General features: G+C 49.0%; 2 protein-coding genes across 3 annotated transcripts; both read left to right on the top strand.

Annotated features, from left to right (window-relative positions):
- Positions 1-6,598: 6,598 nt before the first annotated feature.
- On the top strand, positions 6,599-8,511 carry LOC123406004 (SKP1-like protein 1). Its single transcript, XM_045099509.1, has 2 exons — positions 6,599-7,148; positions 8,080-8,511. Exons 1-2 carry the CDS (start codon positions 6,789-6,791, stop codon positions 8,251-8,253), a joined length of 534 nt encoding a protein of 177 aa, XP_044955444.1. The 5' UTR covers positions 6,599-6,788; the 3' UTR covers positions 8,254-8,511.
- A 381-nt stretch (positions 8,512-8,892) lies between these two features.
- Positions 8,893-11,598, top strand: LOC123406003 (glycerate dehydrogenase). Of its 2 annotated transcripts, XM_045099508.1 has the most exons (12): positions 8,893-9,111; positions 9,183-9,266; positions 9,481-9,621; positions 9,719-9,840; positions 9,953-10,034; positions 10,152-10,224; positions 10,331-10,422; positions 10,531-10,791; positions 10,867-10,911; positions 11,099-11,213; positions 11,329-11,351; positions 11,397-11,598. In XM_045099508.1, the coding sequence occupies exons 1-11, from the start codon at positions 8,989-8,991 to the stop codon at positions 11,349-11,351; spliced, it is 1,161 nt and encodes a 386-aa protein (XP_044955443.1). In that variant the 5' UTR covers positions 8,893-8,988; the 3' UTR covers positions 11,397-11,598. The 2 variants fall into 2 exon arrangements, with proteins under 2 accessions (XP_044955443.1, XP_044955441.1); XM_045099506.1 differs by having other exon boundaries at positions 11,329-11,598.
- Positions 11,599-14,178: the final 2,580 nt, after the last annotated feature.

Genomic DNA, 14,178 nt, shown 5'->3' with positions numbered 1-14,178 from the left:
ACGTACTTGCGAAGGACGACATCAAATGAGGAGATGGCGAAGGGCGCAGAGAAGATGGCCCGACAAGTAGGTGTTGTGGTGATGGTGGACGACCACAATTGGGAGGAGGCATGCCGGGTGTTTTGGCACGAACAGGTGGCGCACCAGCCCCTGGTGCGCTGGGCGTCCAACCCAATGCCTATTCTTCCGAACAGGGAAAAGAGGGGAGGAATCCCACTAGGAAGGAGAGTCCTCCTCCACGAAACCTAACTGGAGGACGACATCACCATTGATAGATCTTACATGAAGAGACTACATAGTGAGCGACGTACTTGCGAAGGACGACATCAAATGAGGAGACGGCGAAGGGCGGAGAGAAGATGGCCCGACAAGGAGGTGTTGTGGTGATGGTGGACGACCACAATTGGGAGGAGGCATGCCGGGTGTTTTGGCACGAACAGGTGGCGCACCAGCCCCTGGTGGGCTGGGCGTCCAACCCAATGCCTATTCTTCCGAACAAGGAAAAGAGGGGAGGAATCCCACTAGGAAGGAGAGTCCTCCTCCACGAAACCTAACTGGAGGACGACATCACCATTGATAGATCTTACATGAAGAGACTACATAGTGAGCGACGTACTTGCGGAGGACGACATCAAATGAGGAGACGGCGAAGGGCGCAGAGAAGATGGCCCGACAAGGAGGTGTTGTGGTGATGGTGGACGACCACAATTGGGAGGAGGCATGCCGGGTGTTTTGGCACGAACAGGTGGCGCACCAGCCCCTGGTGGGCTGGGCGTCCAACCCAATGCCTATTCTTCCGAACAGGGAAAAGAGAGGAGGAATCCCACTAGGAAGGAGAGTCCTCCTCCACGAAACCTAACTGGAGGACGACATCACCATTGATAGATCTTACATGAAGAGACTACATAGTGAGCGACGTACTTGCGGAGGACGACATCAAATGAGGAGACGGCGAAGGGCGCAGAGAAGATGGCCCGACAAGGAGGTGTTGTGGTGATGGTGGACGACCACAATTGGGAGGAGGCATGCCGGGTGTTTTGGCACGAACAGGTGGCGCACCAGCCCCTGGTGCGCTGGGCGTCCAACCCAATGCCTATTCTTCCGAACAGGGAAAAGAGGGGAGGAATCACACTAGGAAGGAGAGTCCTCCTCCACGAAACCTAACTGGAGGACGACATCACCATTGATAGATCTTACATGAAGAGACTACATAGTGAGCGACGTACTTGCGAAGGACGACATCAAATGAGGAGACGGCGAAGGGCGCCGAGAAGATGGCCCGACAAGGAGGTGTTGTGGTGATGGTGGACGACCACAATTGGGAGGAGGCATGCCGGGTGTTTTGGCACGAACAGGTGGCGCACCAGCCCCTGGTGGGCTGGGCGTCCAACCCAATGCCTATTCTTCCGAACAGGGAAAAGAGGGGAGGAATCCCACTAGGAAGGAGAGTCCTCCTCCACGAAACCTAACTGGAGGATGACATCACCATTGATAGATCTTACATGAAGAGACTACATAGTGAGCGACGTACTTGCGGAGGACGACATCAAATGAGGAGACGGCGAAGGGCGCAGAGAAGATGGCCCGACAAGGAGGTGTTGTGGTGATGGTGGACGACCACAATTGGGAGGAGGTATGCTGGGTGTTTTGGCACGAACAGGTGGCGCACCAGCCCCTGGTGGGCTGGGCGTCCAACCCAATGCCTATTCTTCCGAACAGGGAAAAGAGAGGAGGAATCCCACTAGGAAGGAGAGTCCTCCTCCACGAAACCTAACTGGAGGACGACATCACCATTGATAGATCTTACATGAAGAGACTACATAGTGAGCGACGTACTTGCGGAGGACGACATCAAATGAGGAGACGGCGAAGGGCGCAGAGAAGATGGCCCGACAAGGAGGTGTTGTGGTGATGGTGGACGACCACAATTAGGAGGAGGCATGCCGGGTGTTTTGGCACAAACAGGTGGCGCACCAGCCCCTGGTGCGCTGGGCGTCCAACCCAATGCCTATTCTTCCGAACAGGGAAAAGAGAGGAGGAATCACACTAGGAAGGAGAGTCCTCCTCCACGAAACCTAACTGGAGGACGACATCACCATTGATAGATCTTACATGAAGAGACTACATAGTGAGCGACGTACTTGCTAAGGACGACATCAAATGAGGAGACGGCGAAGGGCGCAGAGAAGATGGCCCGACAAGGAGGTGTTGTGGTGATGGTGGACGACCACAATTGGGAGGAGGCATGCCGGGTGTTTTGGCACGAACAGGTGGCGCACCAGCCCCTGGTGCGCTGGGCGTCCAACCCAATGCCTATTCTTCCGAACAGGGAAAAGAGAGGAGGAATCCCACTAGGAAGGAGAGTCCTCCTCCACGAAACCTAACTGGAGGACGACATCACCATTGATAGATCTTACATGAAGAGACTACATAGTGAGCGACGTACTTGCGAAGGACGACATCAAATGAGGAGATGGCGAAGGGCGCAGAGAAGATGGCCCGACAAGTAGGTGTTGTGGTGATGGTGGACGACCACAATTGGGAGGAGGCATGCCGGGTGTTTTGGCACGAACAGGTGGCGCACCAGCCCCTGGTGCGCTGGGCGTCCAACCCAATGCCTATTCTTCCGAACAGAGAAAAGAGGGGAGGAATCCCACTAGGAAGGAGAGTCCTCCTCCACGAAACCTAACTGGAGGACGACATCACCATTGATAGATCTTACATGAAGAGACTACATAGTGAGCGACGTACTTGCGAAGGACGACATCAAATGAGGAGATGGCGAAGGGCGCAGAGAAGATGGCCCGACAAGTAGGTGTTGTGGTGATGGTGGACGACCACAATTGGGAGGAGGCATGCCGGGTGTTTTGGCACGAACAGGTGGCGCACCAGCCCCTGGTGGGCTGGGCGTCCAACCCAATGCCTATTCTTCCGAACAGGGAAAAGAGGGGAGGAATCCCACTAGGAAGGAGAGTCCTCCTCCATGAAACCTAAGTGGAGGACGACATCACCATTGATAGATATTACATGAAGAGACTACATAGTGAGTGACGTACTTGGGAAGGACGACATCAAATGAGGAGACGGCGAAGGGCGGAGAGAAGATGGCCCGACAAGGAGGTGTTGTGGTGATGGTGGACGACCACAATTGGAAGGAGGCATGCCGGGTGTTTTGGCACGAACAGGTGGCGCACCAGCCCCTGGTGGGCTGGGCGTCCAACCCAATGCCTATTCATCCGAACAGGGAAAAGAGGGGAGGAATCCCACTAGGAAGGAGAGTCCTCCTCCACGAAACATAACTGGAGGACGACATCACCATTGATAGATCTTACATGAAGATACTACATAGTGAGCGACGTACTTGCGCAGGACGACATCAAATGAGGAGACGGCGAAGGGCGGAGAGAAGATGACCCGACAAGGAGGTGTTGTGGTGATGGTGGACGACCACAATTGGGAGGAGGTATGCCGGGTGTTTTGGCACGAACAGGTGGCGCACCAGCCCCTGGTGGGCTGGGCGTCCAACCCAATGCCTATTCTTCCGAACAGGGAAAAGAGGGGAGGAATCCCACTAGGAAGGAGAGTCGTCCTCCACGAAACCTAACTGGAGGACGACATCACCATTGATAGATCTTACATGAAGAGACTACATAGTGAGCGACGTACTTGCGAAGGACGACATCAAATGAGGAGATGGCGAAGGGCGCAGAGAAGATGGCCCGACAAGTAGGTGTTGTGGTGATGGTGGACGACCACAATTGGGAGGAGGCATGCCGGGTGTTTTGGCACGAACAGGTGGCGCACCAGCCCCTGGTGCGCTGGGCGTCCAACCCAATGCCTATTCTTCCGAACAGGGAAAAGAGGGGCGGAATCCCACTAGGAAGGAGAGTCCTCCTCCACGAAACCTAACTGGAGGACGACATCACCATTGATAGATCTTACATGAAGAGACTACATAGTGAGCGACGTACTTGCGAAGGACGACATCAAATGAGGAGACGGCGAAGGGCGGAGAGAAGATGGCCCGACAAGGAGGTGTTGTGGTGATGGTGGACGACCACAATTGGGAGGAGGCATGCCGGGTGTTTTGGCACGAACAGGTGGCGCACCAGCCCCTGGTGGGCTGGGCGTCCAACCCAATGCCTATTCTTCCGAACAGGGAAAAGAGGGGAGGAATCCCACTAGGAAGGAGAGTCCTCCTCCACGAAACCTAACTGGAGGACGACATCACCATTGATAGATCTTACATGAAGAGACTACATAGTGAGCGACGTACTTGCGGAGGACGACATCAAATGAGGAGACGGCGAAGGGCGCAGAGAAGATGGCCCGACAAGGAGGTGTTGTGGTGATGGTGGACGACCACAATTGGGAGGAGGCATGCCGGGTGTTTTGGCACGAACAGGTGGCGCACCAGCCCCTGGTGGGCTGGGCGTCCAACCCAATGCCTATTCTTCCGAACAGGGAAAAGAGAGGAGGAATCCCACTAGGAAGGAGAGTCCTCCTCCACGAAACCTAACTGGAGGACGACATCACCATTGATAGATCTTACATGAAGAGACTACATAGTGAGCGACGTACTTGCGGAGGACAACATCAAATGAGGAGACGGCGAAGGGCGCAGAGAAGATGGCCCGACAAGGAGGTGTTGTGGTGATGGTGGACGACCACAATTGGGAGGAGGCATGCCGGGTGTTTTGGCACGAACAAGTGGCGCACCAGCCCCTGGTGCGCTGGGCGTCCAACCCAATGCCTATTCTTCCGAACAGGGAAAAGAGGGGAGGAATCACACTAGGAAGGAGAGTCCTCCTCCACGAAACCTAACTGGAGGACGACATCACCATTGATAGATCTTACATGAAGAGACTACATAGTGAGCGACGTACTTGCGAAGGACGACATCAAATGAGGAGACGGCGAAGGGCGCCGAGAAGATGGCCCGACAAGGAGGTGTTGTGGTGATGGTGGACGACCACAATTGGGAGGAGGCATGCCGGGTGTTTTGGCACGAACAGGTGGCGCACCAGCCCCTGGTGGGCTGGGCGTCCAACCCAATGCCTATTCTTCCGAACAGGGAAAAGAGGGGAGGAATCCCACTAGGAAGGAGAGTCCTCCTCCACGAAACCTAACTGGAGGACGACATCACCATTGATAGATCTTACATGAAGAGACTACATAGTGAGCGACGTACTTGCGGAGGACGACATCAAATGAGGAGACGGCGAAGGGCGCAGAGAAGATGGCCCGACAAGGAGGTGTTGTGGTGATGGTGGACGACCACAATTGGGAGGAGGTATGCTGGGTGTTTTGGCACGAACAGGTGGCGCACCAGCCCCTGGTGGGCTGGGCGTCCAACCCAATGCCTATTCTTCCGAACAGGGAAAAGAGAGGAGGAATCCCACTAGGAAGGAGAGTCTTCCTCCACGAAACCTAACTGGAGGACGACATCACCATTGATAGATCTTACATGAAGAGACTACATAGTGAGCGACGTACTTGCGGAGGACGACATCAAATGAGGAGACGGCGAAGGGCGCAGAGAAGATGGCCCGACAAGGAGGTGTTGTGGTGATGGTGGACGACCACAATTGGGAGGAGGCATGCCGGGTGTTTTGGCACAAACAGGTGGCGCACCAGCCCCTGGTGCGCTGGGCGTCCAACCCAATGCCTATTCTTCCGAACAGGGAAAAGAGAGGAGGAATCACACCAGGAAGGAGAGTCCTCCTCCACGAAACCTAACTGGAGGACGACATCACCATTGATAGATCTTACATGAAGAGACTACATAGTGAGCGACGTACTTGCTAAGGACGACATCAAATGAGGAGACGGCGAAGGGCGCAGAGAAGATGGCCCGACAAGGAGGTGTTGTGGTGATGGTGGACGACCACAATTGGGAGGAGGCATGCCGGGTGTTTTGGCACGAACAGGTGGCGCACCAGCCCCTGGTGCGCTGGGCGTCCAACCCAATGCCTGTTCTTCCGAACAGGGAAAAGAGGGGAGGAATCACACTAGGAAGGAGAGTCCTCCTCCACGAAACCTAACTGGAGGACGACATCACCATTGATAGATCTTACATGAAGAGACTACATAGTGAGCGACGTACTTGCTAAGGACGACATCAAATGAGGAGACGGCGAAGGGCGCAGAGAAGATGGCCCGACAAGGAGGTGTTGTGGTGATGGTGGACGACCACAATTGGGAGGAGGCATGCCGGGTGTTTTGGCACGAACAGGTGGCGCACCAGCCCCTGGTGCGCTGGGCGTCCAACCCAATGCCTGTTCTTCCGAACAGGGAAAAGAGGGGAGGAATCACACTAGGAAGGAGAGTCCTCCTCCACGAAACCTAACTGGAGGACGACATCACCATTGATAGATCTTACATGAAGAGACTACATAGTGAGCGACGTACTTGGGAAGGACGACATCAAATGAGGAGATGGCGAAGGACGCAGAGAAGATGGCCCGACAAGTAGGTGTTGTGGTGATGGTGGACGACCACAATTGGGAGGAGGCATGCCGGGTGTTTTGGCACGATTTCACGAGAGGCCTTGGTGGCTTTAGATATAGAGAAGATCGGACGGTCATGGAAGTAGTAGCAAATTTGGTCCACGCGTTGCCTCCTCTCCCTTCTCCTCAATGAATCAATCAATCAATAAATAAATAGGGCAGAGCCAGCCAGCCAACCCACCCACCCACCCGCAAAGCTCCCATCTTTTTCCTCTTCCTCCGCCGCCGCCGCGCTTCCTCATCTCGCTAGGGTTTCCTCGTCTCCCGATCCCCTCGTCGATGGCGGCCGCTGGAGACGCCGGCGAGAAGAAGATGATCACGCTCAAGAGCTCGGACGGCGAGGAGTTCGAGGTGGAGGAGGCGGTCGCCATGGAGTCGCAGACAATCCGCCACATGATCGAGGACGACTGCGCCGACAACGGCATCCCGCTCCCCAACGTCAACTCCAAGATCCTCTCCAAGGTCATCGAGTACTGCAACAAGCACGTCCAGGCAAAGCCCGCAGACGCCGGGGCCGCCTCCGACACCGCCTCTGCCGCCGCCGCCGCCGCCGCCCCCGCAGCCCCCGCTGAGGACCTCAAGAACTGGGACGCAGAGTTCGTCAAGGTCGACCAGGCAACCCTCTTCGACCTCATCCTGGTATAAATCAAATCCCCTCCCCTCCCCTCCCCTCCCTCTGATTTCTAGATCTAGTCTTTGTTTCTTTCTTTCTTTCTTTCCCCTTCTCTAGAGATTGGTTGCTACTGCTTAGGCTAGACTTATTGGCGATTGGCTTGGATTCGATCCGATTGGATTAGGTTAGGGTTTACATACATGATTGGCTTCATAATCCCCTGCTTTTGACCCCAAAAGAACTCCAAAAATCACTGTATAGGCTAGGGTTAATCTGTGATCCATCTTCTTGTCGTCTCATGTCCTTTATATTCTCTATACATGAATGACCAAAGGAGCATCTAATCTTATTATGCTCTGAGAGGATGAATTGTTTCTGTCTACTGTGTAGCTAAATCACCTTATTATATAACTATTGTTTCCCACTTTGCTGCTATCTCTGCCTTTATTATCTTGTATCTAATCTTTTGTATTCAACTGCTGGCTGTGAATGCCTTCTTCTATCTAGCATTGCTTGGCTGTTAATTTGTGGCCATACATAGTCATATCTAAATTACATAGCATTGCTTGGCTGTTAATTTGTGGCCATACATAGTCATATCTAAATTACCTAGCATTGCTTGACTGTTAACACTTGCAAATGCATTCTGAGAAGCGGTGCTCGTCATCTCAACTAATTCATGAATTATCATCTTTTCTGCAAGGATCTATCTGCTCTTTACTCTGTTTTGTTACAGTTATGTTTCTTTATATGAATTTCTTATCCATTTATATGTTATATTTACTGCTGGCACCTGAACCAATGTTCTGGCCTTTGAATCATCAATATTTATTTGATTCCTTGTTTTGTTGTGGTTTAGTTTGTCGCAACACATCTATGTAGTATTTCTGATTAGCTCTCTTCTTGCAAATGAATGTTTCTCTCTGACATGGTGTTATTCTTGTTGCTCCCTCTCAGGCTGCCAACTACCTCAACATCAAGGGGCTGCTGGACCTGACCTGTCAGACTGTTGCCGACATGATCAAGGGCAAAACCCCAGAGGAGATCCGCAAGACATTCAACATCAAGAATGACTTTACACCTGAGGAGGAGGAGGAGATCCGCAGGGAGAACCAGTGGGCCTTTGAGTAGAGGAGCATCTAGGTGGTGCCGCTGCCGCTGTGCTGAATGACCAACTCTTAGTATTTGTCATGTCTGCATTTCAGCGCTCTTCTTTATGTCGTCGTAATGGGTTGTAATTATCCTCGAGTCTTATGAGGTGGTGTCGGTGAACATCTTCGGTCAGTGTTTATGTTTGTGAGAACAAAAAAAAAACCTATTGTGGTCAGTGGTTATCACTTGTCAAACTGAATCTTAATCGTCGAGCGAATGTTTTGCGTTATCATCAAATCTGATTGTTGCTCTGTTGTTCTGATTGTTGCTGTGTGATTTGATCTTCTTTGTTGAAGCTTAATGTGTTCTGCCCATCTGGATGCTGGTTCTGTAAGATTAGCAGAGTTCTGTTCAGCTGGAAAGAGAGATTGACTGACTTGCAGATTCCTGTTTAGCTGGAAAGAGTTTACCAAGTGTTTACATTGAGTATAATTCTGTTGTGTTTTGGTCCTCTGATTTTTGAAGCTGGAGATGATAAGGAAGTGTCTGATTCAGAGTATGAGGGGCCTGGAGCCACTCATCATCCATGTAGCCTTTATGGTCTTATCCACCAAGTGGCCAGAGCCTTGCCTTCCAAAAGAGCAGAAAATCTTGGCGCCTCAGGTTTCTTCTCGACCTGATAAGAAGAAAAGCACTACAAGTAGCTTGTCACCACCACTTGCACCTAGCTTGTTTGTTTCCCCTCCTTGCAGCTGCTGCCCGCCTGCTCCAGATATGGCGAAGCCGATATCGATTGAGGTGTGGAACCCAAGCGGCAAGTACCGCGTGGTGAGCACCAAGTCCATGCCTGGCACCCGCTGGATCAAGCTCCTCACTGACAACGACTGCCGCCTTGAGGTGCGCTCTGTTTGATTTCCTTGCTGTTGCTCAATCCAGCTGATTAATCTGTTTACTTGTTGAGCGTGCAGATATGCACGGAGAAGAAGACCATCCTCTCCGTCGACGACATCCTGGCTCTCATCGGCGATCACTGCCACGGTGTCATCGGCCAGGCAAGTCTACCCAGCCTATTCTTCCTTTTCCTTCATATAAAGTTCTTGTGTCCATCGCTGTTACTACACTGTGCTAAAAACTGCAGTGAAAGCCATGTGATGTATGTTTTGTTGCACTGTTAACCTTGTAACAGTGATTGTCTTGTTTCAAGTATTCAATCAGTTTCCAATCTGGATTATGACTGTGGTGCCACAAATTAATAACTGCATGCAGCTAACAGAGGACTGGGGGGAAGTGCTCTTCTCTGCCCTCAAGCGCGCTGGTGGGACAGCCTTCAGCAATATGGCTGTCGGGTACAACAACGTTGACGTCGATGCTGCCAACAAGAACGGCATCGCCATCGGCAACACACCTGTATGTAATAATATACATATACATATACATATACATGGAATGTTGCTCTGAACTCTGAATCTCTTAAGTACCATGGTGGATGGGTGTATGTATGCAGGGGGTTCTTACTGAGACGACGGCGGAGCTGGCGGCGTCTCTGTCGGTGGCGGCTGCCCGGAGGATCGTTGAGGCCGACCAATTCATGAGGGCTGGCCTCTACGACGGATGGCTCCCGCACCTGTCAGTGCTTGGTTGCTGTACTATTAATCGAGCTTGATTAGTCGGCAGCATATATACATCTCTATGGATCTATTTCAGATAAAGGATTGAATGAATGAAACAATGGATGCAGGTTTGTTGGGAACTTGCTCAAGGGGCAGACCGTTGGAGTGATTGGAGCTGGCCGCATCGGCTCAGCTTATGCAAGGATGATGGTACCACTTTTCATACATAATTCTCATCTCTCAAACTAACCTGTTGAGTATGTCTGAATTGCCTAGGTATACCATGTCTTAGCAATGTAAAACCGACTTACATTTTGTGTGTGCTAGATTGAGGGCTTCAAGATGAACTTGATCTACTTTGATCTGTACCAGTCCACACGGCTCGAGAAATTCGTCACAGGTAAATTGTATGGATCTGCTGGTAGCTGTATTTATTCTTGTGCCAGCTATTCATGCATTTTAAGTGGATTTAATACACGTGTAATAATAATGTTTATTTGATGCAGCATATGGCCAGTTCCTGAAAGCTAACGGTGAGCAGCCCGTGACATGGAAGAGGGCTTCCAGCATGGAGGAGGTCCTCAGGGAGGCCGATGTGGTCAGTTAATTAGATACAATTTGCAAGGGGCATTGCAATTCTCAAAATACAGATCGTTTTTTTTTTTACATTCGAGATGAGGAACTCTGTTTCTGTTGATGGGAACAGATAAGCCTGCACCCGGTGCTTGACAAGACGACGTACCACCTGATAAACCCAGAGCGGCTGGCGATGATGAAGAAGGAGGCAGTGCTGGTGAACGCGAGCCGTGGCCCGGTGATCGACGAGGTTGCACTGGTGGAGCACCTCAAGGCTAACCCCATGTTCCGTGTCGGCCTCGATGTTTTTGAGGATGAGCCTTACATGAAGCCAGGGCTGGCTGAGATGAAGAATGCCGTCGTCGTGCCTCACATTGCATCTGCGTCCAAGGTATGAGCTTGCATGATGGATTTGTATATCCATTCCATTCCTCTGATGTTTGTTTTGTTTACTGTGTGGGTGCAGTGGACGCGTGAAGGGATGGCAACACTCGCTGCTCTGAACGTGCTTGTGAGTTTCCTTGGATCGATGATATGGCTTAATCAATCAAGTAGTCCGTGTTTATTGGGAGCTGAAGTAGTAGTTCCTCCGTCTCACAATATAAGACGTTTTTGCAAGCTATGTTTATTACTATTGCTAAAGTAGTAGGTGATTGCTGATCTGAACCTGAGGAGTAAGTGTTGGTTAAAACTGACAGGGTAAGATCAAGGGGTACCCGGTGTGGGGGAACCCGAACGCGGTGGAGCCCTTCCTCGATGAGGAAGCGACGCCGCCTCCTGCCTGCCCAAGCATCGTTAACGCCAAGCAACTCGGTAACTGATATATACATGTCTCTTGCAGTACCTAAAGCTATCTATTTATAATGCCAAAACTGTATATAATTCTATCTAGCACGTATTGACTAGCGATTGATGATGTTGGTTGCAGGCCTGCCATCCTCCAAGCTTTAGGCGGAAATGAACGGATGAATCACTACTGCTACTACGGAGGCGGAGGCGGAGATGAAGGGATGAATCACTACTGCTACTACGGAGTACGGAGTATATACTTGCTAAGATGCTATGCGTATATAGCTCCTTGCCAGTATATATGTATGAATGCACTCATCTTCATGGGGTAGTAGTAATGAATGAAATGAGTATATATAGTATCAAGCAAGAGATTTTTTATCAATTATGCATTTATATGTTTCCCCGACCTTCCCTGCATTACTTTATATCCAATACTTGCTAAATACTCCCTCCGTCCCAAAATAAGTGTCGCAGATTTAGTACTAAATTAATACAAATTTTGTACTAGATCAATAATGCTTATTTTGGGACAGAGGGAGTAGTAAATTAGTACTAGATCAATAACGCTTATTTTGGGACAGAGGGAGTAGTAAATTAAGGTTAGCAAATTACTTGTCAGAACCTCAAGAATCCCTTGCACTAGCATCTGCTTGGCAGCCAGAGTCTAAGATTTCGTAAACTTGTGAACATATGCTTAGACAGATCAAACTTGTTGACATTTCCTAAACTCTTGAATATTTTCAAAATTTGGGAACACTACTTTAGAGTTTTTTTTTTCAAAATTCGCAAACATTCATTGACCCCCCCCCCCCCCTTAATTCTGGAATTTTAAAATTCAGACATATTTTGGAAATTAAAGATTTTTTTATCAAATTTATAAACATTTTTTGGATTCATTACTCTTTTTCATGTTATGATCATTTTTTTAATCGATGAACATTCTTAAAATTCATGGTTTTTTTTCCCAAATTTGTGGATATTATAAAATTCAAAAATATTTTTAAAATTCATGTTTTTTTATTCCAAATTTGCAATCATTTTTTTGGATCCATTACTGTTTTTCATGTTCACGATCATTTAATCAAACTTGTGATTTTTTTAAATGAGTATTTTACAAGTTTCCATAACATTTCTTGATTTAGTGAGCACCTTTAAAAAATTTCTGTACACCAAATGTTGCGAGAATTTTTCAAATTCATTGATATTTCCTAAATTTGTGAGTATTTTCCACATTTGTAGACACTCCTTTAGATTTAGTTTTTTCATATTTAGGGGTATTATTAAATTCACAAAGTTTTTTTTAGATTCACAAACATTTTTTTGAATGTATGTTAATTGACTAACATTTTTGAATTTTGAGAACATTTTTCGAATTCAGTAATATTTTTTCATTTATGATTTTTCTAAAACGACTTCTAAAAATTAACAAATATTTCTAAACACCATGGTTTAGGAAATTCGCAATTTTACGTTTCATTTGAAAATGGAGGGACCTCTAGTTTTGCTTCTTGTTCAGTGAGGAACACATTTGATGATGTGGATGATCCTTCGTGTGAAAGGTCAGCATGTGAGGTTATGTTGTTCTGTCACAACCCTAGTTTACCCTTGTTCTAGCTTGAGTGCTGTTGTTCTGTCACAACCCTAGTTTACCCTTGTTCTAGCTTGAGTGCTGATCATGTTTATTTTTTTAAACTTAAAATGGGGATTGTCAAAGCCTTAGCACTTCATTGGAGAAACAAATTCCAACAACTAAAATTTTCAATGAATCCAAAATGAGTTTCATGAATGTTCATCATTTTTGATAAATTTTGAAAATAACATACCAGAGGTTATGCACATTTAACAAGGTCGTTTGACATTTTAAATAACTCAAATTTGCTTCTGAAAATGACCTTTAAATTGCTAAAAATCATTTAGGAGCCCCAAAATTGCTGGAAATTATTCTGGGGCTTGGCTATATTATGCCCTAGCCCGAGGAATATTTTCAGGAATTTTTCTTTTTGTCCAATACCTAAAACAATTTGAAACGAAGGGCAAAAACACTAGTAGAAAACATGGCTTTGGTTCTGGCCACATCAGAGCATTAGTCCCGGTCTTATTATGAACCGGGACTAATATGAGCATCAGTCCCGGTTCGAGCGGCTAGGACGCCGGCAAGGCCTCGGTAGGTATCGGTCCTGGTTGGACTCGGACCTTTAGTCCCGGTTCCAGACACCAACCGGGACTAAAGAGCCTTGCTCCTGGCACAACCCATCTATTCCCGGTTTGTATCTCCAACCGGGACTAAAGGCCTGTCTTCAGTATCGGTTTTAGACACCAACCGGGACTAATATGATGCCTATATATATCCTTGCCCTTGCACCCCTCTCTGTTTTCTGGCCGTAGAAGGTGGGAGGTGTGTGTGCTGCTCTGTTCCACCTTCCTATGCACATGAGGGGTTCGATGAAATGCCCGGGCCACACTTAAGCTTTCTCCTCTCTTCTTCCTCCAAGCTCCATTATCCCCAAGATTTGTCTAGATTTGGCAGTGCACCAACTATCCAAGTGTTCTAAAAGGTTAGCAACTTCATCCGTTCATCTCTCACTGCTAGTTTAGATCATTTCATATGCTGTAGAAGTAGAGTGGTTTATGGGTTTTAGTGGAGGAGTGTGTGTGTGTGTGGGAGCTTATTTGATTTAGATAGCTACTTGTCTCGGTCGGAGCCACCAACCGGGACTAAAGGCCCGGGTTTCGCGCTCTTCAGGCTGCTGAAATTTAGCTTTGTTTCGGTTGGTGGGTCAGACCAGGACTAAATGTAGGCCTTTAGTCCCGGTTGGAGCCACCAACCGGGACTAAAGCTCCAGGTATTTAACCGCCCTAGCCGCCCCTTCTTCCTTCTCCAATCTCTTCTCCACTCGCGACCACGCCGTAGGCCTGCCCCGACCCTGAACCACCACGTACGCTGCAGCCAGGCTGCCGGAGAACACCCCCCTCGACGATGCCCGTA

The sequence above is a fragment of the Hordeum vulgare genome, chromosome 6H (assembly GCF_904849725.1).
Source record: "Hordeum vulgare subsp. vulgare chromosome 6H, MorexV3_pseudomolecules_assembly, whole genome shotgun sequence".
Lineage (NCBI taxonomy): Eukaryota > Viridiplantae > Streptophyta > Magnoliopsida > Poales > Poaceae > Hordeum > Hordeum vulgare.
The sequence above is the reverse complement of the archived record's forward strand: the minus strand, read 5'-3'. Positions and strand labels throughout refer to the sequence as shown.

Excerpts from the sequence above, each read along its gene's own strand:
- LOC123406003 (XM_045099508.1), top strand. The coding sequence starts at position 8,989 with ATGGCGAAGCCGATATCGATTGAGGTGTGGAACCCAAGCGGCAAGTAC. Across the intron at positions 9,112-9,182 it reads ACAACGACTGCCGCCTTGAG|ATATGCACGGAGAAGAAGAC; the intron begins GTGCGCTCTGTT and ends TTGAGCGTGCAG. Across the intron at positions 10,792-10,866 it reads ACATTGCATCTGCGTCCAAG|TGGACGCGTGAAGGGATGGC; the intron begins GTATGAGCTTGC and ends GTGTGGGTGCAG.
- LOC123406004 (XM_045099509.1), top strand. The coding sequence starts at position 6,789 with ATGGCGGCCGCTGGAGACGCCGGCGAGAAGAAGATGATCACGCTCAAG. Across the intron at positions 7,149-8,079 it reads CCCTCTTCGACCTCATCCTG|GCTGCCAACTACCTCAACAT; the intron begins GTATAAATCAAA and ends GCTCCCTCTCAG.